The sequence below is a fragment of the Panthera pardus genome, unplaced genomic scaffold, assembly GCF_024362965.1.
Source record: "Panthera pardus isolate Hobbes unplaced genomic scaffold, ASM2436296v1 HiC_scaffold_16, whole genome shotgun sequence".
In the NCBI taxonomy this organism is placed as follows: domain Eukaryota; kingdom Metazoa; phylum Chordata; class Mammalia; order Carnivora; family Felidae; genus Panthera; species Panthera pardus.
The window spans coordinates 112,001,277-112,027,239 of NW_026526721.1; the positions used below are offsets into that span (position 1 = coordinate 112,001,277).

The 25,963-nt window shown below is 37.9% G+C and overlaps 2 protein-coding genes across 7 annotated transcripts in view; one reads left to right on the forward strand and one right to left on the reverse strand.

Moving 5' to 3' along the window:
• MED12L (mediator complex subunit 12L) overlaps positions 1-25,963 on the reverse strand; it is a 333,810-nt gene that overhangs the window by 24,255 nt on the left and 283,592 nt on the right. The window contains exons 33-39 of the mRNA XM_053903719.1: positions 23,755-23,844; positions 22,596-22,705; positions 22,268-22,403; positions 21,304-21,465; positions 18,476-18,838; positions 15,491-15,647; positions 11,468-11,679 (exon numbers count right to left, since the gene is read on the reverse strand). Coding sequence (XP_053759694.1) covers positions 11,468-11,679; positions 15,491-15,647; positions 18,476-18,838; positions 21,304-21,465; positions 22,268-22,403; positions 22,596-22,705; positions 23,755-23,844 — 1,230 coding nt within the window. The remainder of the gene's footprint in view (positions 1-11,467; positions 11,680-15,490; positions 15,648-18,475; positions 18,839-21,303; positions 21,466-22,267; positions 22,404-22,595; positions 22,706-23,754; positions 23,845-25,963) is intronic.
• Positions 21,724-25,963, forward strand: part of P2RY12 (purinergic receptor P2Y12) — a 45,995-nt gene continuing 41,755 nt past the window's right edge. For 3 of the 6 annotated variants that reach the window (XM_053903715.1, XM_019439786.2, XM_019439803.2), the window contains exon 1: positions 21,724-21,828. The gene's annotated coding sequence lies outside the window, so the exon portion shown is untranslated. The remainder of the gene's footprint in view (positions 21,829-25,963) is intronic. The other 3 variants (XM_053903716.1, XM_053903717.1, XM_053903718.1) reach the window with 2 other exon arrangements.

The following is a 25,963-nucleotide window of genomic DNA, read 5'->3' on the forward strand; positions in this document are numbered from 1 at the left end:
CATATATGGACCAAATACAAAATTTCTGAGAGTGCGTATAATAGCTTCAACAAGAATCTACATTTCCAGAATAGGGTACCATGAAGATATCCTCAGGCTTTAGCTGGTTAATCTAAGTGCAACTGTGTCTATATTTACTCTATATGTACTTGAATCTAAGGAAAATATCCCAAACTCCCTCTATGAAAACTCATTCCATGGCAGTGTGACCATCCAGGCCCTACCACTATTCCCCTCCCAGACTATTTGAAAGGTTTTTGATTTTTCAAACACTATGCCTAGAAGTCATTAAATCAACCACTTCCTTAAACGCTACTCCTTAAATCAATGCTCCCGGACAGTGTCGTACAAAGTCCCTGCAAGATACGATTTTGCTTCTTTGTGGGGGACAAATATTTTCATATTATCATTTTTACAGAAGGGGGAAAAATAAGTTACTTATATGTTTGAGTTAAAGTCATGATATCCATAAGTGGTCTACAATTCCCACATCCTGCTTTGGTTTAAAAGGAAACAAGATGTGATCTGTATATGACGGCTACATGCAGATGCATAAAGATGTTCTCAAATTCTTCATTCTTCCTTTGCTTAGTGAAGAACCCTATGAAATGAACTATGACTTACATGTGGAGAAACCTAGTATACTAATAAGGTAAATATCTGAGTTACCGTGCAACACTTTTATTGACAAGTTACAGTTGCAATCATGGACATTAAAGAAATATGAATTTAAAACTATTCTACATAAAAAGAAAAATCACAAAATTAACATTCAAGGAAAACCACTAACTTTTGAAGAAGAGAAAGGGATAAGAAATTTCAGAGACAGGTTTTACACTGTAAAATTCATGCATTCTTTGTTAATCATTTTTTGCCTAAAGGGAAACTATTTATTTATGGACATACTGTATACCTCCTACCTCCAATTTTTCCCCAACTTAAGTACAGTAGGTAATAATTGAGATACACAATATCATTCCTGGGAAAATCAAACACTCTGAGTTGGCCACCAGTCCCCATGTGCTATGTGCATAGCTGTATCATGTTTCCTTGAATGAAAAATATCCCATTCTCTCCCACCAAACTAAAATGCCCTATTTTTGTTTTTCCCGAGAATAATGCTAGAAACATTATGTCAAACATTCTGTCAATTTGTAGAAATAGTTGAATTTGTTGAATAAAGAATGAATAAGGAAAGTTCTTCAGTAATTTGAAAGACTTTACAAATGCTAACCAAGGGCCATAATGTGGGAATAAGCAAGGATACTAAAGACGAAGATTTAGTAAGTTTCTTAAAGTTGGCAGGGGTAGTTTTGCTGCATCAAATCAAGAACAGACTATGTATTGTATCATCCAAACAAGGACAGCAAGGACAAGAGGTACAGAGTGGAACCATGCTTGGCAAATCAGGAAATATGGTCACCTTAGTTACACGTAATCCATTTATCTGTTATTTTCTGAAAACTTTCTAAGATTTATTTTTAAGCAGTTTCTAGCATGGTGTCTGGCATATAGTAACAGCTCAATAAATACTATTGAGAAAATCTAAGACTCAATTTAGTTTATCTGTTAACGAAGAGTTCTAGAAGTAAACTGGGATTTATATTTCAGCATATATTAGCTTACCAAGTCCTTTCCAATTGCCCCATATTTTTTAGCACAATCTTTTATTTCGAAAATTCAGTTTTAATTATTAGCATCTATCATTCTAATGATTACTTCTTGTTACCTGCATCAATATCTGAAAATTAGCTCCATTTCTCCCTCTTGATTTATTCTGCCTAACTTAAACAATCAAAGGTAACATTAACTTCATATTTTTGCAAAGGATAATTCAAGAGGCTGGTTTTTGACCAAATATTTGTGCCTAGCCAGCTGCCATTTGCCTTTGAGCACATTACTGGAAGAGAAAATAAGACATGTTTGTGCCCCTGTTCAAGCCCCCATGGCTCAGATACCCAACTTACATGTGCTAAAGGAATAAACCACAATTAACTGGGAAGTTCTGATAATCACATACACTCAACTCTACATTGCTCTCTGAGAAAAATTCCTACGTGTGTTCTCTCAAGTTCATTTCTATGCATTTTGCTTCATGCTTGCTTCTACAGAAGAAATGTAAATCCAACGCATTTTACAAAAAAAAAAACAAAAACCCACTTTCTAAAAGATTCTTAAAAAGCTGTGTTATTCAATAGTAACTAATTTTCCTGGCCTTTATAAGAACAACTCTCTCTTCCTGCTTTATTTGTAACTAGACAAGAGAAGTATCTGAACTCAAAGAGGTGTTGACTCAAAGTCCTTTCACATAATTTGAAATAATTTGCATAACTTGAAATAAATGCATCCAGTAACTTTAAAGTTCTTGGTAAATCATCATTTTCATTCTTCTGGGTCTTGTTCTCTTCATTTAGCAATTACTCCCCCCTTAGTCAACTGAACAAATGTGAAGACCTCTTTCCGAAAGAGTTGGTTAATCCTACAATAGGCAGACAGTAAGCATTACAATCAGCAGCATCTCAGGAGCAGGGATTTTTCTATGCACTCAGTTCACTAGCAATGATTTGAAATCCCTACTTAGTAACTTTTCAAGGGTGTTTCAGTGTCTCAGAGAGACAAGGTGTACCTGAAAAACCACAGCCAGATTTTGTGACTTTCTGATAATGCTGATTGAAGGATAATAAGTCAGTGGGTAATGTTTTATGAGTCACCTAGCAAAAAGGGTTTTATTTGTTACTACTAGTTTGGAAGGTACTGAGTAATGGTGCCCAAGGCTAAAACAACACATGGTGTGAACCAGAAATTATGGTCATAACATCACACTGGTGTATTTTGATTACAGACAATAGACACAGAGAAAATTCTATAATTACAAGAGGTCCAGTTGACCAGTTACGCTTGAATCTTTTATAACGCTTTCATATAAAATTAAAGTTGGTTGGGAATCAACTAACAGTAACATTAATGGCTGGAACAAACTGAATCATTCTAAAATAAACACCTCACACAATAATGAACTTTTACAATATATTCTATTAATATGCCCATAAATGATGAATATATGATTGGTTTAGTATATATGTTCATGACATTCTTAACCCTGGAGAATATTAAAGGAAAATAAGAATGGTGAAAAGGACAGCACAGATACATATACACATTTCCATTATTTTGGATGAAAGCATAGAACCTGTTGACTTTAATACTTGACAAATATTTGGTGTCAAAAAAAAGTAAAATCAACGATTGATGCAAATTTTCTTTTATCCAAATTACATTATCATCTGAACAAAATGCCCAACAGCAAACATAAGCTATCTCCAAAGTATTTTTAATTTGATAAAGTTTAATTCAAGTTTTTTCAATAAAAACCTCACCTGTTCTCTGTATACCACAAAGCGTCAAGAAAAATTGACAGAAAAATTGATTCTTTTCAGAAATCTCCAAACTTTGCTGAATAGCTATGAAAGAAATTGCCTATATAACAAATATTTAATAACCTAAATATTTTCAGAGTTTGAATATGCATTACAGACATTTTCACCAACGTATAGAAAATGTTACCCATTAAAATTGGCAGTGAAACAAGTTGACTTACATTCACATCTGAGATGTGTGCTCTTTTTTATTCTAATGCTTCTTGGGTTTATGTTGTGGGTTGGCTACCTGATACAGAAACCTATAAGTAATTTAATGCAAAACATGCATTCTTAGCTAGCCCAGGCAAAGCAGCAGAGGTGAATGTCTTATGACATGCATGCACAAGACCTGTGCTTGAAAAAACACCTTCTCCGTACCGGAAAGAAAATAGAGATGATGCGTTCTGTTGAGAATTTCAGAATAGCCAGTGGGTGGGATGTGATGAGAAGGGTATGTTTCATAACCACAGTTTTCATTATCTTGCACTGGCCTATGAATCAGCATGCCATGCGTTCCTCTGCTAATGATGTGAATTACCACAAAGGGAAGCAAGAGCTCAGGAAAAGATGCGTTCAAAACTGTAACTGAGATGAAGGTGCACGAACGGGTCTATGTTCCCAAGCCCAGGTCATGAATGTCCATTGGTGTCTAAACCGTACACATAAATGATGAAAATCATGAGGCAATCAAAGGAGAAAACTTTCAGAAATAAATCCCATTAAATCAAACAGGGCCGATGCATTCATGATTCTGTGTTACAGTCTCAAACATAAACCAAGTGAATAACAGTGAAATGAAGACTATAACTTTTACCAACTATAGAGGAATAACCCACTTCTCGCTTTGATGTTCAAAGAGTAATGCTACAAAAGTTTACTTAAAAAAAAAAAAAAGAAAAAGAAAAAGGAATGACAGCGGGGGTGTTACCATTATGTTGTCAAAGTCTTCCAGAAGGGAGACAGCAGAGTTACAGAAGTCCTACAGAAAGGGGACAGCAAGAAAACGGCAGACAATACAGATAAGATTTTTTTTAGCCTAGTGATGTGGGCAGCCACAATACATATGTAACAGTTCATTTTAAAACAATGTTTCAGGGAGTCAAGACTTAAAAACCCAGGCCCTGCAGAGGCTTTATTAATCCATACACCAAACACTGTACTATAGACTGGACATAAATGGTAATATTCATATAATGGAAGAGCACAACCCAGAGGTTAAATGCAGACATAAAAGAAGCAGAGGAGCTATCAGACAGACACTTACGGTAACTAAGGGATGTTGGAACTCCACTGTGAGCAAAAGGGGTGCCAGAGGCCTTCCTGGCCTACAGTCAGTGGGAAAGCTCAGAACACGTGGGGCACATTAAACGCAAAAAACATTAAGTGAACAAGTCAGTGGGGTCATACATTGTTGGAGGATGAAATTAGCTCCATCCTCAGGAAGTACAAATGAAAACTGGGCATTATGTCAATCACTCATTCAATCGACCAAATCAGACAACAAATATTTACAGGGCCACCAGTGTTTACAAAGGAAGAGGGAATCTGGTTTAGAAAAACATCTGATTTGTTTCCCCAAAAACAATGGGGAAAATTCCTATTTCTCAGGAAAATAATTCACTCGTTTAACCACTTTTATAAACGGAGTACAAGTGACATTTGTCTAAGATGTTAAACATTTTCTGCCCACTGAGTTTTAGAGATAGAGATAAGGCAAAGGATTACCAACCCTAATAGGAAAAAGTATTTTATTATACTAAGGACTAAAAACTATAGGAAAAATTCCCCAAGGAAGCATCTCTTCTCACTATTTTAGGCATAGGTATATAATTCATGGCATCTGTACATTTGTATTTGGATCCGACGACCATTCTATTAATCGTCCACTCTCATCACCCCCTAATCTTGTCTCCTCTCTCCTAATAATCAAGCTCTGTACACTATTTTCTAAACTATAGGGACCCAATCATAATTTCAGCAAATAAAATGCACATCTTCCTCATCATTCAAAAAAAAAAAAAAAAAAACAAAAAAAACGGAGAAATGCCAGATATTAATAACCAAAGCACCCACTTCCCTGGACGTGGTCGTTTTCCATCCAAGGAACAAAATAATAGGGCTCGGGACATATTTACTAGTTCAGGGGTTTTCTCTGAAGTTCATGTTTGCCATTGAGATGTGTTTAAATTATCCACTCTAGGAGAATGCGTTAAAGGTAATTACTACAACTAACAATGTGTTCCAATAAGGCTATTCTGCCTACCTTTAGCAAATAAGAATAAAAGTATTGTGAAATGCGCTTATATTATCAGGAAAATTACAGAAGGGAAACCTTGACTAGCTAATACAGTTAAAAAAAAAAAAAAGATGCCTAAATTCACAGATAATTGGGATATACAAATTTAAATGTCATAATATGGTACTGTTTCACCTGCTCTGAATGAGAAAGTTACAATCTGACAACATCAAGGGTTAGGGGGAGATATGAAGAAAGAAGAAAACTCATTTATAACTGAGGAGAATCATCACCACATTGGAAATCGAACAAGCATTTCCACTTGGAAGCATATACCCTAGCTCTCTCCGTATGTGCAGAAGAAATGTAAAATATGTAACATAATAGGGGCGCCTGGGTGGCTCTGCGGTTAAGCGTCCGGCTTCGTCTCAGGGCATATGATCTCAGGGTCCGTGAGTTGGAGCCCCGCATCAGGCTCTGTGGTGACAGCTCTGAGCCTGGAGCCTGCTTCAGATTGTGTCTCCCTCTCTCTCTGCCCCTCCCCCGCTCTCGCTCTGTCTCCGCTCTCTCAAAAATAAAGATTAAAAAAAAATTTTTTTTAAATGTAACATAATAGTAATATAGCATTAGCAGTAAGGAAAAAATTGAAAATAACTTAAATGATCATCAACAGGAGAATGGACAAATATTAGATCAATATCCATAATGGACTAGCATCAAGCAAGACAAATGAATAAAACTACATGTGACAAGTAGATATTCAAAACTGGTCGAAATAAAAAGTTTTAAAACAATACAATAATATATGTGTGAAACCATATTAAGTTTCAATTCCGAAAGTAATATATGTTTATGTTGATGGTTGCAAAAATATACAGAAACATAAAAACATTCATGAGAAAGAAAAACACTAAATTTACGATAGTGATTACCTCTTTATAGGAAAAAAGGGAAACGAGAGTACACATACTGTTTTATTTTTATTTTCTTAGATGATCTAGACCAAATATGGGCGGAATTTTTCAGGATTATTCAGTAAAGCTAGGTAGTAAATCCATCAGTGTTTGTTATATTTTCTATTCTTGTATGTTTGAAATACACCACTAGAGAGGGAAGGAAGGAGAGAATAAAGGAAGGACTCAGAAATTCCAAGGTGATGCCACATCCCTAGGGTAGGAGATCAATTACCATATAAAGGGTGGTCATTCAACTTAAATGGGTTTCATCCATCCAAGAGGCAAGTTTTCAGGGTGTTACAAATTCACTTTTGCCAGGGAGCTCACTGCTCTGGGAGGCTCTGACTCAGTCATTGTTCTTTTAGTAAGTGATCTAATTCCTTCAGTTAGATACACATTGATGGCACCTGCCCTGTGGTTAATAATGTAATGTTCTTAAAGTAACCACTAGCTCTAACTGGGCACACCATTTCTGTCCTCTGTCAGAAATCTTCCTCTTCAATGTCATCAATATCCATATGATTATCTGTAGCCTATCACCAATTGCCTTCTTCCAAATTTGTCTCAGCCAATTTAAACTACATATATTGTCTTTCTTTAAATAAAGACAATTAATAAAGAAAGCTACATATATTGTCTTCCTTAAAATAAGTTGGCTGGTGTTGATTATTACAAAGAACAACAAAGGGGTTTTGTGCACTAAAACGGGGAAATTAGGATAAAGCTATACCACAAATCAAGGCAGACAATTAAGTCCTTTTCATCGATCAAAACTTAAGGATGCCCTCCAAAAGCCCCTTCCCTAGAAGATTGATACAGTGGGGGTGAGGAAAGCAAGTTCCTCCTGTCAGAAGAAAAATATTGGCTCTAAAAAAGAGACTGGAAAACAATTTAAGCAGCATTTTGCATTATTTTCACCAATATTTTAGATTTTGTGATGCTTCCCATAGGATATGTAGAAAATATAACAGCGATATTTTTAACACTACAGTTGGAATTATCCCCTCGAAAGTTTGTATTACAAAATTAGACAGTAAAAATATACCACTTTAAGAAACCAAAATGGCTGTGTGGAAAAGTAAACAACATTCCTTCTTACTGGCCTCTTCCATGGGCAGCCACTGAGCACCAGTCTTATTAGGGACAATTAATATGATGATACAAGTAAAGCATTGGATGTGCTCTTAATTCTCTTTTCATCTGTTTTTAGGAAAATAAAGATTTTTATGTGATAGAGATGTCCTTTGAAATAATACATCCATCAAATGATACTAACAAAACAGCAACAACAAGTATGACAGCTAACATTTTTTGAGCACTTACTATGAGCCGGCCACTGTTGTAAAGGGCTGTTACATGTATTAAAACATTAATTTCACAGGAACTCTGTAACGTAAATACTGCATTGGCTCCACTGTATAGATGAGGCTCTGAGGCACAAAAGGGCAACATAATCACGGCAATGAGTCCCATTTAGATAAGGGACATCAAGTAAGGGATGGGAAGCAGATCACTTTTACTTTCCTGGATGAAGACTAACTAAAAACAATGAAAGCAAGTTTCCTTGCCAACATATCTTTATGCATACTGGTAGGTAGTAAAGCTCTAAGAAAATACACTCAATTACAACCATTACATCAGATAATGTGATTAAAAAGACTTAACAATATCCATGCTATTTAAGCATTTGTTTTCTGGACACTATACCAATGTCTTAATACGTTCTTTAGGAAATATAAGAATGATCCATAACAGAAACTTCCATGACCAACTGAGGCTGATATTCAGTTTCTGCAGTGGACACAGAGTTAATTTATAATGGAACTGAAGTTTTCTTGTGCACCATCTAAGGCTGGATGACTCCTATATATATCACCTTGTTTCCATTAAGATGGGAAGAGGCAAAGAGGGTTCCATAAGGTATGAGACATATCCAGAAGCCAGGAATTTACATCCTGTCATGCCCCAGCTAGGTTTTCAGAAGAACCATAGTAGAGATCACTGCTGGAAGCAGATTCTGGAAGCACTAGAAGGATGGCTGAGAGGAGTTTGTGGATAAAAATCAGACTGCTAAGGATTAAGGCTACTAGGAAGCTCTAGGATCCTGGAAATAGTTTCCCAAAACACACATTCGTCTGATAAGCCTTTCATAAATTTCTACCCTCTGCTCACTACCATGTAAACATGATACAGAGTATAAGACCTGACGTCTGAAATTCTCCAACATGTTTGTTACACTTAAGTTAATGGATTCCCAGAATTAGAGAATTGCTAAGGATAAGAAGATCAATGATTTCTATTTCATAAGAGAAAAAGATATCACAAGTGCCTATGTAGCTAGAGAGAATCACATTATGTGTAGGCATTTAACTGGGTCCTGGCCAAAATGAGAATGAACATTTCTCCATCATTTCTTATCACGAAGGACGTAAGTGAGTACTTATTAGAAAAACAACTGCATCCAGAACCATACATTAAAACAATTTATCAACATCACAAATATTCCAAATCATTCTGCTCTTATTCTAGTTTTTTAAGGATTACCACAGAATTTTTTTCTGCCACAATACCAGATTTAACTAGAATCCAGGTATATTAATAGTTTGTACATGAGAGGGGAGGAACTAACATTTCCTCAGGACCGCCTAGGTACAGGCACTCTGACAAATGCTACGTATAATCTCACTGACTTTGTGTAGAACCATTCAACCATACCACTGCACCATGCATGTACGTCTCTTCCTTAAAAAAAATGTTATCTCCCCTCAAATATCTAACACTTGAAGAATGGTAAAACAAAAAGGGTAACAGGAAGGGCGGGTGGCTTAGTCGGTTAAGTGTCTGACTTCGGCTCAGGTCATGATCTTACGATTTGTGGGTTTGACCCAACGTTGGGCTCTCTGCTATCAGCACAGAGCCTGCTTTGGATCCTCTGTCTCCCTGTCTATTCCTTTCTCCCCCTCAAAAATAAACAATCATTAAGAAATATAAAAAATAATAATAATAAAAGAGTAACAAGAAAAAGAAAAAAAGGGGAAAAAAGGAGTTAGCAAAAAGAGTCAGAAAAAGAGGAGTGCCTGGGTGGCTCAGTTGGATAAGTGTCCGACTCAATTTCGGCTCAGGTCATGATCTCACGGTTTATGAGTCAAGCCCCGCATCAGGCTCTGTGCTGACAGTGTGGAGCCTGCTTTGAATTCTCTGTCTCCCTTTCTCTCCACCCTTCCCTGACTCATACTCTCACTGTCTCTCTCTCTCTCCATAAAAAGAAACAAACAAAAAGGAGACATAAAAAAATAAACTTATTGGAAGGCAAGTTTTACTTAGTTGTAAATTAAATTAAAAGGAAACTGAATTCATGCTGTGGGGATGGTTACTCAATGTACAGCAAGTTTTTTGTATAATCTTGACAAGGACTTGAAACAATACTATAATTATTTTTGTTCATCCCCAAGAATAGCTAAAATCCTGAGGTTTTTAATGGCTCACGTTTTAAAATTGCTGCTTATTTAAACAAAATAACTGTTTCTTGATATCCAATCCTCATCATTTCTGTGTAAGAAGCAACTCAGGCCCCTTACCTGACACCCAGGGAGTCTGAGCAGTTGCTAGAGGTCTAAGAGAGACAAGCATGCAGTGACTGGGCTTTGCATCCCCATACAATTGAACTAGTTTCCTCTTTCCTGTCCTTCTTATAATATAGGTAAAAACAAAACCATTTTTAAGAATGTATAACTAACCCTCCCACCCTCAAACCCCCAAATCACTAAGTGGATGGACTGACTGCAAAAATGTCCTAAGTTATATAAGGGACACATGCCTAGAAAGTTATCCAAAATACAAAGAATATTTGTAGAAGCATTAAAATTTCTTGCTTATCTGAAAGTTTTATGGTTTCTTTTAAAGCAGGATACACATGCAGATTGGCTACTTCCTTTGAGGTTCAAGAAAGTACCTAAATCACAGCGTTGTTGTGGGATATTGTGGGATCTAAGATAACTAACACATTTAAAGGGCTTAGAAATGTTTTGGCAAATAGTAAGTGCTCTACTGGTGTTAGCTGCTATTATCATCATCACTAATATTTTTTAGCAAAATTGCAAAGTACAAAAATTATGTAGAAACTGGATTAAAAAAAAAAGCCCCAATCTCACCTCCTTTTCTATTTTATTTATTTGTACAGACGTGTGGGCTTCATGAGCCAATACTATGCTGTGTATGATGGCCACCATTGTCTTGTTAAACAATCACTGTCATCTCAAAAGTTAAAGACAATTGAGTTAGAAGGCATAAAAACAGCAATATAAATTCAAGAATGAAATTGAAGGTATCTATACACTGACTATTATTTGTACTATATTCTTTGCTATAGGTCTTACTATTAAGCACATACTGAACATAGAATCTATGCAGGGAACTACAGGGAGAAACCTAAGAACCATCAGGATTTTAGAGATACAACTTCAGGGTAATAAATCTACTAAAAATACATGAAAGTAAAGCTCGAAGGAGTACAGAATATGGTGCTAATTATAGGGAAAGAGGGCTCAGCGAGGGTCACTACAAGGATGAAAAACCTGCTGCTTCTAAGTGACTAGAAAGTCATCAGTCCTTGCTTTTGTTCTAAAGGCATACTTTTAATGAACTTAAGATACTTCCAAAGTTCTCATCTGATCAGTGATAATAGCAAAATACACGGGAGGAAAAGTATTTACAAGCCTGGAGGAGAGGCAAGCCTGCGCTCATATACGATTTTGGGGATACACAGGCAGGAGGGAATATGCCACATACCCCACACTCATCCCCAACTAGAGGCGCTACCAAAACACAGAGGACTCCATTGCTGGATCTGGACAAACCTGCTGGAAAGGTCGAGCCTGGGCTTGCCGGAGAAGCCGCTGCTGCTGCTGCTGCTGCAGAAGCTTCATCTGTATCAGCTGCTGCTGCGATGTGATGGCGTGGAGGGGCGGCGGCTGCATCATGGCCCCCGAGCGCCGCTGCAGCATGTTGGACAGAGCTTGTTTGGTATTCGTTGGGACGAAGGAGCCCGTGGGGTCCAATCTAGAACCACCTACCAAAGCAACCAGAAAGAAGGGCTCTCTGTGCATGTTAATACAACACTTCTTCCTTGTTTTATCAAAACACAGGAACCTTACCTTCTAAGCCTTTGTGAGCAAATGGAAAATAAGGCCCACCTCACCCCACATAAATATTAAAGGTCTGTGGAGAACTGCACAATTTCCAAATGATGGGGAGGAGTGATGTAGGAGTGAATTATAGTATTTCAGTGACTTCATAGAAGCCCCACTTCAGTTGATAACCTGAAATCCCTGAAACAGACTCAAGGGTGTAATTTTGGAACCATGTGGGTTTTAAACCCTGCAAGGCCTTCAGGAACACATTACCTGCATAAAATGTACTGACTTCATGGTATATTTTGCCAGGTGTCCTAAGTCAGTCATAGAAACTCTTTTGTAATCTTAAATAAATTTAAAGCTCATGATATTTAAGTTTTGTGACCACAGCAAAATGAAAATGCCCCTTTTGTAGAAGAGACGCAAGAAATACTTTGAAAACTTGAAAGGCTTGGAAACTTCAAATACCATGACTCAAAGACAAAACACATCTTTTTTGAAGGACAGAAATCAAACAAGAAATGTTATTTGTAGTGATCCTTGAGAAACCAAAGGAAATCCTCAACATATTTGCATATATAATTTGTCAAATGCCTTTAAGAGTTTGGGGAAAAAATTGTCAACATTTGCTGGCTTCAAACTAGGTGCCAATCCTTCATTTACCAGATTTTATATACTTTAATATATGTGTAAGAAAACCTCTATATAAATATCTCACAAAAGATGTGTTCTCTTTTTTCTTTTAAACAAGGTGTATGGTGAAAAACACATTTTAAAGTTGTTCACTTGAAAAACCCACATTCTTTTAAAGACACAAACCCACAGCCAGCAACATGGTTTATGAAGTCATTCAGCAGCATTTGAAGAACATTTGGAAAAAAGAGGAAAGTCAACTCAGGTAACATACGGCAAGGTAAATTTTATTGAAGAACTGGAACTATACTAATACGTTAAAACTTAATGAGCTCATTTTACAGATAAAGGAAACTCTAAGGACCAGACTACATTTCACGTTGTTTGAATTTTCCTAACTTTCCTATAATTTTGTACCTTTGAGCCAACTAAGGAAATAAAGTAACTATCCCTGAAGCCCTCTGCATATTCCTAATTACTTTTCTCACCTTCTTTCTCTCACCAAATGTTATTCTGAATATGGTGTTTAATATTCCCAAACATTTCCTTATGACTTTACCAAACTGGAATGTATACATGACAAAGAGAGACAAATTGTAGAAGGGCGAGTGGCTGGGTATATGTCTACACGTGTATACTGAGGGGGCATAATTCTTTGCATTTTAACTATATACTAACGAAAAGCATACTGTACATACTCTTCTGTAACTTCATAGGACTCATATTTTAAAAAAATCACACATATAAAATCCCTATGTATCTTCATTTTCCTTAATATTTTTTCTTACACATCCTTAAAACTCACCTAATACCTAAGGTTGCTTAACTTATAAACCCTACTTATAGTATTCTAGGGAAAGAGTATATGTCATTATAAAACAGTGAACCTTTAATTCATACAGCCCTGGTGTTTAAAAATGCTACAAATTCACAAGAACCTTAGAACTGAAAATATAAAGTTCAAAAGAGAGAACATGCATTATTTTCCACATTTATTATTGTCTAGTTCGCTCTTTGTGGTCTACATTCATTCACTCAAGAACCAATTTTTAAAAAAAAAATTTTTTTTTAACGTTTATTTATTTTTGAGACAGAGAGAGACAGAGCATGAACGGGGGAGGGTCAGAGAGAGGGAGACAGAATCTGAAACAGGCTCCAGGCTCTGAGCTGTCAGCACAGAGCCCGACGCGGGGCTCGAACTCACAGATTGTGATATCATGACCTGAGCCAAAGTCGGCCGCTTAACCGACTGAGCCACCCAGGCGCCCCTCAAGAACCAATTTTTAAGAGCTTACTAAAAGCCAGAGGCTGCTTTAAGTTCTGAGGAGAATACAGTAAACTTAACAGAAAAAATGCCTGCCCTACCAGAGTTTACATTCTGAAAAGGGCAGATAATAAACCAGTAAGCAAGTAAAATATATAGTGTATAACCAAATGCTAATGCCACAGGGAAATAGAAAGCAGAGGGAAACAGGGTTCCATTTAAAACCATTTAAAACAGAGCGGTCAGTGGAAGCCCAGTGAGAAAATGGTATCTGACCAAACCCATAGGAGGGAGGCAGTGAGCCATGTAAAATACTTAAGGATGAGCACTACAGGCACAGGAGCCAGCAGGCGCAAAAGCCCTGAGGTAAGAATATGTTAAGATCTTTTACTGAGCATGTCTGCTGGGTTAGATCATCTTCTGTGTGCTACATTTTCAAAAGTTTACTTTAGGGGCTCCTGGGTGGTTCGGTTGGTTAAACGTCCAACTCCGGCTCAGGTCATGATCTCGCATACCGGTTTGTGGGTTCAAGTCCTGCGTTGGGCTCTGTGTGGACAGCTCAGAGCCTGAAGCCTGCTTCAGATTCTGTGTCTCCCTCTATGTCCCTCCCCCACTCACACTATGTCTCTCTCTCTCAAAAATAAACGTTAAAAACAATTTTAAGTTATACTCTGTGTGTATGTGTATGATATAAACCTTATTTCATCACTCAAAGAAGAATGAACATTTTTATCCATTTTCTTTACTATAGTATCTTACCACCCAAAACAGAGTCTGGAACATTACGAAGTTCAGTACATTTTGTTGAATAAATAATTGAATCCCCTACCCTATGAGGGTATATATTAGCATATCCATTTTACAGATAATCAAGCTGATGCACAGAGAAACTAAAACCCAATGTTATACAGTAGGAGAGTGGTAGAACCAGACTTGAACCTAGATGTATAACTTCCAGACCAGCCCTCTTAACCTCTAATTTAGATGGCAAAATATGGATTCTCCCATGAGCCAAGAATAAAAAAATGTCTTTCCTAGGCCTCAAATGTCATACTTAAATTACAGTAAAAATCATAACATGCAGAGTAAGACCTCAAAATAAGCTACTCTTTTGAAAGAAGCAAATTTTCTTTTAGAAAGAAAATTAAATTCAGTTCTAAGAGATTTTTTTATTTAGGACATGTTCATTTCAGATATAAAATATACTTGGGCTTGAATTAAAGCAATACTAAAATTAGAGAGATGATAGTTTTCTTTGTTTGATAACTCAGTCTACTTGCTGAACTAAATTTCTGAGATCCTTCATGGTATGAGCAATTTACAATTCATCGCATGAGAAAATAAAGATGCTTCACAATATTGACTAATTACTTAAAACACTGGTAAGAATTTTATCTCATCAAAACATACACAAATTTCACAACATACAACTCTTATCAACTTTTTATCTGATATTGTACATTTTCATCAGTAGCTAATTTCCTTCTAACACTGAATGAAAATTCCCAACTCAGTACATAAACTAGTAATTAAAACCTTATTTTAACACTTGAGGAACACCCCCAAATTGGGCACATATTGGATTACTACTGTATACGCTCAGGTATTGTTTGATTCTTAGAATATTGTCATCTATGTGACAATCAAAAATATATTAAAAGGATCATTAAAAAAATAAAATAAAACACCTTCATATTATTAGAAGAAAAACCACTCTGAGCAGAGAGGATTACAGAAACGTCAATGGAGTACTCAGTTATGGCATTTTCTAAGTTTTACAGAGATTTCCAGTTAAACCCCAAGCTACTTCATGTCTCAGAGGGACCTGACTGCACTCTCTCTTCACATACCTGGAGTAAGAGATTGGTTCTGAAGGAAAAAACCCGGCTGCTGGGGCTGACCCATGAGGTTATAGCCCCATAAGGTGGACTGCGGATGGTGCATCATCTGGGAGGAAATGGGTGAGTAGTTAGGAGGCACTCGGTATATGTTGCTCTGTGGATACTCCTTCAAAATAAAGAGAAAAGATAATAACAATAAAGTTATTTAACTCCACAAACTATAGGTAATTAATGCAAATTCCTCCTATCACATTCTTCGAGCCAGCTTCTATCCCAGTGGACAAGGCTGTTTTTTATAGAGGTGACGACAGAAGGCAAGAGTGTCAACATATTCTTTTGCAAGACACTCATTTGGGTAAAAACTTTAGAATAAGAAAGTACTTGGCTTCGACCCCTAAATCCCCACAGGGTGGCCTGTGCAGAGGTCTATCTCCAGAAGTGCATCTTTGACATGTTGAACTTCCTGGCATCCTAGCACCTGGTGCTCCCTGAGGGAGACCACCTGGGATGAGGAAGAGGATGAGGTGCAGCTCAGATGAACCAGACATGCTGCCAGCCTGGAGCTGCCCGTGGCCATGCACTCAAGAAGACATCCAAAGAGGCTGTGGATGTCTACAGATATGCCATCCATGGGACGGGCCTATTTTTTAAACAAAACTTTGATGCCGACGGGATGGTCATTGAGTACACTGGTACTGCCATTCACTCTGTGCTGACAAGCAGAAGTTTTATGATGGGAAGGGTATTAGGTGCTACGTGTTCTCTATAGATGGCTTTGACACGATGGAGGCCACAAGGCATGGCAATGCTGCCACTTCATCAACCACTTAGGTGAGCCCAACTGCCCCTCCCAAGTGATCCAGGCGGAGGGCCAGGAACACATCAACATCTTTGCCCTGCCCTGCATCCTGTGTGCTGAGGAACTCACCTATGGCTACAAATTCCCCGTTGTGAATGCCAGCAACAAATTGCCCTAAGACGATGGCACCAAGCACTTCTGTCGGTTCCTTAACTAAAGCCCCAAGGCTGCCCACCACACCCCCTGCTTCCATCTTGCCCCTAGTCTGGGGCTCCCTAGTCCCCTGCAGAACATGTCACCAGAACTATTATGTTCGGGGTGGATATGGGCATGCAGGTGGCAAACGCCATGCCTCTACCCCTCTAGCCTACCCAGTAATCGCTCCCTTGCTTCCCTGGGGACCCAGGATGTAGGTATTGTAGCAAGTTTCCTAAACACCTTTTTGTCTATGCACTTTTTTTATTTAAACCCCCTACTGTAAAGTTTGTCAATGTTTGGTGGAAAAAATGTACTTGGCTTCAGTGGGGGGAAGATGGAAAAGGATCACTTCTGAAGTTTGTTTTTAAAATACTAAAAGCACGTCAATATTGACCACTGCCCACAGGTGAAAGAACATCTTCAGATGCTCATTCTCCAGATCATTTTATCTTAGGTCATTTTAGGAATCCTTCCTGATATGCTGGGTCTGGATGAGAATGAGGCCATGAAGACGCACAATACTTCAGGACCAGTCCCTGGCCTAGATGGTATCTTATTTCCACTATTCAAGCCAGTACGCAAATGAAGCAGACTCTCTGCCATCTGCTTGCATCCCATTTCCTGCACTTGGGCTTTGTCTTCCTTATGGGACATGCAAAGTCTCTAAGGATCACATCTGAATGTCCCAGTTACCTACCCACCCCGCTTCTTTTCATGTAGCCCTAAAGGATAAAGGAAAAACAAAACCTCAGATCCCTGAAATACAACCCACTAGAAAGGGACAGTTTCAGAAGTAGTATGGGAGGAAGGGATATTACCAGGGCTCACTTGGAAAATGAGAGGAATTTTCAGGCTTTTAAGAGGGTGTTATTCTGAAAATAACAGAAACTTATCCATGTAGACTAACAGCCTAGGAGTCCAGATTCTGGGGAGTGGCAGTCTGGACCTTATTAAGCACCTCTTCAAGACAAAGGAATATTGGTAGGAAGAATATTGGTAGAAGGTATGAGAAGAGGGCACTACCATTCAATGGTATCCAAAAGCGATGGTCGTCTTCTCTAGAAAAATGTTAATCACCAAGTTATCAGCTAGGAAAAGATATGTTGTGGTTCTGATATAGGTAAGTGATAATTACTAGACATGATAATTATTAGACATAACCCTAACCCTATTAGATAATTATTAGACATACAATTATGAATATATCTTCCATGGTACAACAAGAATACCCTTGCATTATGTAGAAAAATGTTTTAAATTCTCTCTCAAGTATTTTCTAGGTGAATTAATTGTAAAGATACCTTACACATTCATTCTATAAATGTTATAAAATTGTTCCCAAATTGCCATCTCAATGATTTCTGTTGTTTTCAAGAAAATGTTGGTAGAGGTAGGGAAGACTAATAGGAAAACAAGGAACAGGACTTTTTAAAATTGTGTTCATCTTTTATAAAGTCTGAAAATCTGTGAAAAAGGTAAAATATATAGGAAGTTAAGGTGAAATAGTAAAATATGAAATCTCAAAAACATCCTATTGGATATATTAGATGGAATGTTAGCTAGGGAAATGCAAATAGCTTTCCATATTAATCTACCAACATTATCAAGTGCTCAAAATATGATAAATATTTTAGACATGTCTTATAATAAAAATATGTAAGATGATGAGCTTTTACGGGTCTAAACAATTTAAGTTTCAAATGTGAGAAATGATGAGGCACTGAAATATTAATTAAATACTAGTCACAATGGAAGCCCAAACTTAAAATAGTGAAAATTAGAGAAGGAAAAAAATCACAAGCTATAATCCTGTCCTCTGTGACAGGTCACTATTCATGTGCCATTCTATTAATTAAAATAGAGCTTTGTGAACATTACAACTGTTACAAGAAGGATGATAATGCTCTTCATAATGTTTCTAGGAAAAGAATCTGGGCACTATTAAATCTCTCACTAGATGCCAATAAGCCAAAGACCTCCCTACTTCTCACACTCACGTCAACTCTTGAGCTTGATTTCGTCTTGCGCTTCCTTCCTTTTGTTTTCTTCTCTTCATCTGTTGCGGTTTTTCCCTGATCTGACAGCTCAGCTGATTTCCGCTCTGGTTCCTGAGAGATGGGAGATGTGGGCTCCTCCTCTTCCTCCTCGGGAGGCAGGGGCAGCGGTTCGAGGTAGTAACTTCGGGGCTTGGGCATGGGGTGTGTGTGATACAACAGCAGGTGATGCTGCTCCTCGTACTTGATCACCTTTCGGTCCACTCGGACAGTCCCGAACCAGGCCCAAGACAGAGGAGCTGGGTTCTTCTGACCCTCAAACAAATCCCATGGGGACACCTTCTGCTTTGTAGACACCTGGAGACCCTGTGGTGAAATAATGCTCTGTGAACACACGTTCAGATCTTTCCCTGACCGAGAGCCCAAGCTTGCTTAGGACAAGGATACACAGAATATTCTGGCTGGCTGCGTGCCTTAGAAAACCCTAGCATACAGCACATGGGGAAACACATTGATTCAGGGTTACAAGGCTACATCACTGGAAAGCTGCAGCTAGAATTCAGACTTTTAAAGTCAGTTCTGTGGTTCTTTATACCATGTGATGCTCAACACCACGTGGTTGAGTATTACTGCAAATTGGTATTTTTCGGCACACCTGGTGGCTCAGTCAGTTGAGCATCTAACTTGACTTCAGCTCAGGTCATGATCTCCCGGTTCGTGAGTCCACGAGATTTTTTGGATTCTCTCTCCATTTCTTCTCTCTCTCTGCCCCTCCCCCACTCACAAGCATGCTCTCTCTCAAAAATAAACTTAATATGAATGAATGAATGAATAAATAAATAAATAAAATGGTGCTTTTCATTTAGTATTTTTTGCTGCTGTTGTTTTTCAGGAAAAAATAGTTCTAAAAAATACTGCAATATTGATCTTACTGTATTGAATTATAATCAGTTACAACCATTTGCAATTTATTTTGTTGTTTTTAAGATAAAGCAAAACTTGAGAGTCAAGTTATTGTCAACCTCTACTTGGGCTCAAATTTACTTCAATCCAAACATGTATGGACTTGATTCAATACAGGAATCTTCCATGTACTTAATAAGCCAGTTTCTGAATAGTTAGGGAATATTCTTACAGACATAACTTGTGACAACAGGTACAAATAAAGTCCCTTCAATACAAGATTACCTCTAGTGAGTTTACAAGAGGAGATGTTACTCTGCTTCTGAAAACAAAGGTTTCTTATTTTTAACATTAATTGGTGATGTCTCTTGTACTTTCCCTGGCATACCAACTTGAAAACATTTTTCCTCAGAATAACCACAAAAATAACTACTCAGGCATTCCACAAGATATGAATGCTCCTGTTCTTATCTATGTGGATGGATTTATGCAAAATTAAGGCTCATTTATCATGTATAAATGGACTGTTTCCTAATACTTGCCTAGAGTTTAGACTTCTTTCCTAGGTGCAAAGACCATATATCCTAATGGGTTCAAGATGTCTCACCACTAGAGAGCCCAATGACACTGCAAAATCAACATGCCCATAATGCTAGCTTTTTCCATCTCTACAACCATACTGGTAGAAGTACTCTAGTTACTGTGAATTAATTAAGTATTGCCTTTCTCCTAGGAACCACACTCCTTCATACCTTTGCAAAAACTCTTCCATTGGCCTGTACCAGACTGTTCCCTACTTCCTAGCTAACTCTTAATCTTTCAAAATAATTCAACGGTCAGTTTTCCTGGAGATCCTATTCTGACTACCTACTCCTTATCTGAGTGTGATGGCTCCTTCTCAGGGTCCCCTAACACTGTGTACCACATGGTAATTGTCTACCCACTTCTGCTTAAGGGCAGGAGCTCTGTCTTTCATATCTGTGATTTCACAAATTTGTGGTTGCTCAATGTTCATTGAAAGAATAACTGATCACTCTTCTTGTGTTTAAGGGAAACTTGTTTAATAGCATACATAAAACAAGTGTTTGTTAAAATATTGTTTAATTGATGAGAAAATTAAGTAACATTACTCTAAAAATATTTTTTACTCAAAATAGCTTACAACATAAAGACTTTATCAATCAAATTTTTCTTATCTATATATATATTGTTTCCAATTCTAAACTGAAAGGAGAGTTTTGTTTTGTTTTTTTTTAAGTGAAAGAGAGAGAGAGAGAGAGAGAGAGAGAGAGAACAAGTGCAAGTGGGGGAGGGGCAGTGGAAGACAGAATCTTAAGCAGGCTCCATGCCCAGCACAGAGCCCAGGGCTTGATCTCATGACCATGAGATCTTGGCCTGAGTGGAAATCAAGAGTCGGATGCTCAACCCACTGAGTCACCCAGGCACCCCCTGCCTTTTTTTTTTCTCTTTTCTTTTTTCTTTTAAGCACTAACCTTTCACTTAGTTTTCCCTTGGTGGCTTCAGAAATTCACATAAAGGTTTTTTTTTTTAATTTTTTTTAATGTTTATTTATTTTTGAGAGAGAGACAGAATTCGAGTGGGTTGGGGGCAGAGAAAGAGGGAGACACAGAATCCAAAGCAGGCTCCAGCCTCTGAGCTGTCAGCACAGAGCCCGACGCAGGGATCGAACTCACTAGATGGGAGATCATGACCTGAGCTGAAGTCGGACGCTCAACCAACTGAGCCACCCAGGTGCCCCTCACATAAAGTTTTAAACAAAGATCTATATAATAATGTCCATGACCGATGCATTTAAAGGATAAGAAAATACTTTAAAAAAAATCAAGAAACTGTAAGATTGAGATATTTCATATACCCTTTGGGAAAATAAGAAAAAATATATATAAGAAACAAACATTTACTCTTGCCTGTTTTTTATCTATAGAGTCGAATCCAGCAATTTTGTTTCCCTTTGTGTCAATCAAGGAACCCATAGGTTCACAAGTAATGACATCACATGTCTGTTTGGGCAAAGGTAGCAACTGTCGAACTTTGTCAATACTTTCTGATCTCTTGTCTCCTAGCTCTTTCTGAAAAACAAACAAAAAAAACCCAAAAAGAGACAAACGGGACAGAAATTACAATGAAGGCAAAAGTTAGCAAGAAGGAAGTTTCTCTCTGAAACATTTCCTTTTTTATGACAAGACTGTTCTTTAACCTGGAACATGGTCGATTATGCAGCTTTAAATTAGAGTAGTGAGTATGTTTCATTTCTTCTATTTAAGTAGAAAATAGAACACATATAATGGAACCCTGGTTACACAACAAACATCACAGTGCTGAAGTGACAAAAATCCAGGGTAGTATTTGCCATCAGAAGGCAGAAGCAGCAGCACAGAACACATGCTCCAATCCAGGGTCAGACCTCAAGATACTCACTGGTTATTTTACTGGTAAGGTCGGCAGATATATTGATCTTTCTCTGCACCATTTGTTTACAGTTTATTTCAAAAATTGTGTTAGTGGTTAGTCAAATGAATTGGGTTTAGAAATATCAGTGCAAATGGTTATTTTTCAATTAGAGGCATCAGTCCAAGCATGGATTTATCTTAAATCCAACGGTGGCATTTTTCTTATATATTTGACTTACATTTCTAAAGTTCCTTAAAAAGTTAAACATTTTGTGAATATAATTTAAGAAATACCTTCAAGCTATATGCTTTTGAGTACCAGCAAGCTGAGGTGAGACAAATAGCAAAATAATCACATAATTTTAGCTGAATGCAATAAATAACATCTAATTTAACACATAATAAATTAAGATAAAATGCACTAAATAACAAACGCATAAACTATTTGAGATCATGATATATAAGCAGGTCATAAGCTTACCTTCAATTTCTTTACTAAATTCATGTATGCACGTTTGTTCTCTTCAGATCCCCCTGGGGATGCATTTGATAGGTCTGAGGCTAATGTTCCATTGATTAACACACCCAGCATGTCAAGAACTGTTGTGAATAATTCACTAAGAGTGGGAAGAAATAATTATTTTCACTATAAAGTAAAAGCCAAATACTCTAACGAAGGAGCATTTTTATTTAAGGCACAGAGCTTTTGATGGTACCTAGAGAATAAGATGTGGCACAATTTGTAGTCACTACTGCAAAGCTTCTACCATGCACGTGTACAGAATAGTAAATTTGAAATAAGAACATACTTGTTAGTGTGCATGTCAACAGTTCCAGAAGTTATGATCTGAAGCAGGAGGAGGGCCCAGTCTGTTGTCCACTGGGTGCTCCTCTGCACCGTGTCAAACATTCCTCCTACCTAGCACAAAAAAATACAACAAAACTTTATTACAAATGCCATCCCCATCACTTTATGTAGCCAATTTTGATTTGTTTTTTTAAAAAACAAACACACTCCGCTTTATGGATTAACGTGTCTTCTCTCTTACCTAGCTACCTATTTCTCACTCTTTCTGATTCTTTCAGCATAGGAATTTGGTCATTGAAAAAAAGGGGAGGGAAGAGGAGAGGAGGAACGTGAGTGTGGGTAGGAGGCCAATAAGAATCAAATAATAGGGAAATTATTTTTCTTTTAATCCTAACCTTTTGTGATACCTGGTTTTCTGACATAAAATTAGTTAAATCTGAATAGGTCAAAATCAGGTGAGTTGATTATCTACACTTGATGCCGTTAAATTACTATTGGATCTAAGTCTGTTGTCATAACAACACTTGCAAATATCCAGTAACACAGAAGAACTGACAAGCAGGGGCTCGGCTCGGCCCCCAGGTCTACGCATTCAGGTGTGGGAATTAAGTTTAAAAACAACTGCCAAAAATCAGGCAATCCTTCCTCCAGAGTAGCCTTCATTCAGGCTTGTCCAGTGGGAAAAGAGAAATTCAAAGAAATGTGCAATGTGTCTGTAAATGTCTATAAAACCTCCCTGTTGAATTTGTTTTTATGATCGATGTGATGGAAAGTTTGCCAAAAATTCAACTTAAGGCACATTTTTACATGATCTTCAAATGAGTATAATAAAAGCTAATTCCTCTCAATTTAGTAGCCTTCTCAGACCTCCTCGGAGCACAAACTGACAAGAAGGAGCGACTCCCGGGGGCAGGAGGGTGCAGAAAGCAAACCAATGCCCAAAATGCCTATTGCTCTCTAGAAGCCAGCCCAGACAGGAAGGTCAGCAGCCAGGAAAACAGTGTGCGTGAAAGGCAGGGAAGTTATGGCAGAGAGAGAGCCAATAGTGGAAGGCCTCACCTTGTGAGAAGACCATGACCACAGAAGAAGTGGAAAGCTAGAGTTATTTTCACATTTAGTTAAGTGGAACAGAGAGAAAATACTAGAAAAATGCCCCTTACCAAATTTAGGCGAAGTTGCAATGCTTCATGCATCATCTGCCGTGCTTTTATGTCATCCTGGTATCGTTCTTCTCTCCAATTACTTAAAATCTAAGTCAGTAAATTAACAGAAAAAAACAAAACTTATTTTCCCTATTAAAATTGATTTTTTTTCTCATATTGAAAGTTACATTGAGCTTCTTACTGTTAAAAATAACTTCTAAGTTTAAAAAATTAATTTAAAAAGCTAAGTAAAATTTTAACTTTCCTTCCCTTCTTCCACACAGACAGAAATGGAGCTATTTCTTGTTCAATGCCTTTCTAGATGGAAGAAGAAAACTTATCAATTTACAATCCTGTTAGGAAGTCTTAGAAAAAGCTTTAAAGGATTATGAAGTTAAAGATTAACAAAAATAAAGATACTTAAAATGCTATTTCATTGATTTTGTAAAGTACTGGATAGACAAAATTACACTTTATATCAGTCCTGTGTTCTATTTCTAGGGACGTGCTACGACATTTAACAAGGGCCCTATTTTCATGTTATATTGAAGGGGGGCTTGCTATCTTACAGACTTATCTATACAGTGTATCTTCCTTGATAAAGGCAGTGTACAGTATTTTGAAAAATATGACATCTTTGATGTCAGTCCAGTGATGTACTGCTTTTCACTAAGTCAGACTACTATTAAAAAGGGAAGGACTGCTTAGGAAAGGGAAGCCATAAGTGGCAACACCCTAGAATCAGATGGCAAGAGCAAAGCCCTTTCTCCCACTGGGATGCTCTGAAATACATTAACTACAGAGAATCATCTTAAGAGTGTAAATGAGTCACGTGCAGAAGTAACCCTGCCCAACACATATAAGGACACGGCATGGTGAGGGGACAGCATTCCTCGAATCTCATCACAATGGAGTCCTCTCCCAAACCTGACCTGACGGTGCAAGGCAGGGACACAAAGCTGTATGACAGCATACATTCTGGGAACAGGACAAATAAAATTAAGTCAAATGTAACAAGCTGTATGAACCAGGGCAAGGGGATACAAAATGACTGTGGTCCTTTTTTTGGCGAGTGATCAGGGACGGCCTCCGTGAGGAGGGGACACCTGAGCAGAGACCTGAGGAAGCAAGGGAGCCGACCCTGATAACATCTGGGAGGGAAGATGTTCCCCTTCCACGCAAGGGGAAGAAAAGATGCGAAGGCGCTGCAAGGATAATCTGCCTGGCAAGTTGCAATGACAGTAATGGGGTCAGTGTAAACAGTGGAGGCATGACTGGTAGGAAACAAGGCAGAAGTGGGAGCCAGGGCCAAATCACCATAGGCCCTTATAAGCCCAGGCCGAATATTTATCCTAGGTACAGTAAGAAACATTGGAGCATCTTGGGCACCAGACTAATATGTGATTTACATTTTAGAAGGATCACTCCGCTGCTGTACAAAGGACAGATCTCTCATCTCCAAAGAGGAGAAAATGATGATAGGACCAAATGAGTTAAGTGTCCTTATTCATGCTCATCTACTATCATTCGAGAGAAAGACATGATGTCCTAGAGTCACAGGGCCACAGGAAGTCTCCATTTGGCTTTGTAGCAGGATAAAACATCCCACATGACCAGTCTATCTACTTTGTTCAATTCCACCCATTACGATTTCTAGTGTGATCACCTGGTTTCTTTGAAGGACACAAAATGTAAGTGGCCCAAAGAGTGACCAGGAGCACTGTGGTTGGTAGAAAGCCAAAAGTCAAATTTTTCATAAAAAGAATCATCATGCCTTATTTATAAATGAGCTTCTTTACATTTAACTGGCATTGGCCTGGCTCTGGCAGGAAAACAAAATTGAGTTTCTGAACCAACAGAACTCAAGCCAAGAGTCTCCAGGGAGGCAGGGGCCCAGCTAGAGAACCTGGATAGAGGTTCCTCTGGGTTACGGCCATGCCTGCAACACACACTGCCCCAGGACCTCTCCCACAGGGCGGGGGCGGGAGAAAAGCAGGTATGTCAGAGTTGTATGCAATGTACCAAATATTGTTTTTATAGTACACATTCATCCAAGGCATAATTAATATTATAAAGTTGTTAATTTTACAGTAACTAGAATGCCAAACAGGAGAATAGGGTGTGGATTGTGATGCCTTGCCTCTAATCAAAACACGTTGTATTCTTATTAGTTTAATCTCAGTATTTCAAAGAAAAACAAATTAATGCCATTAGACAAGTACTTGAC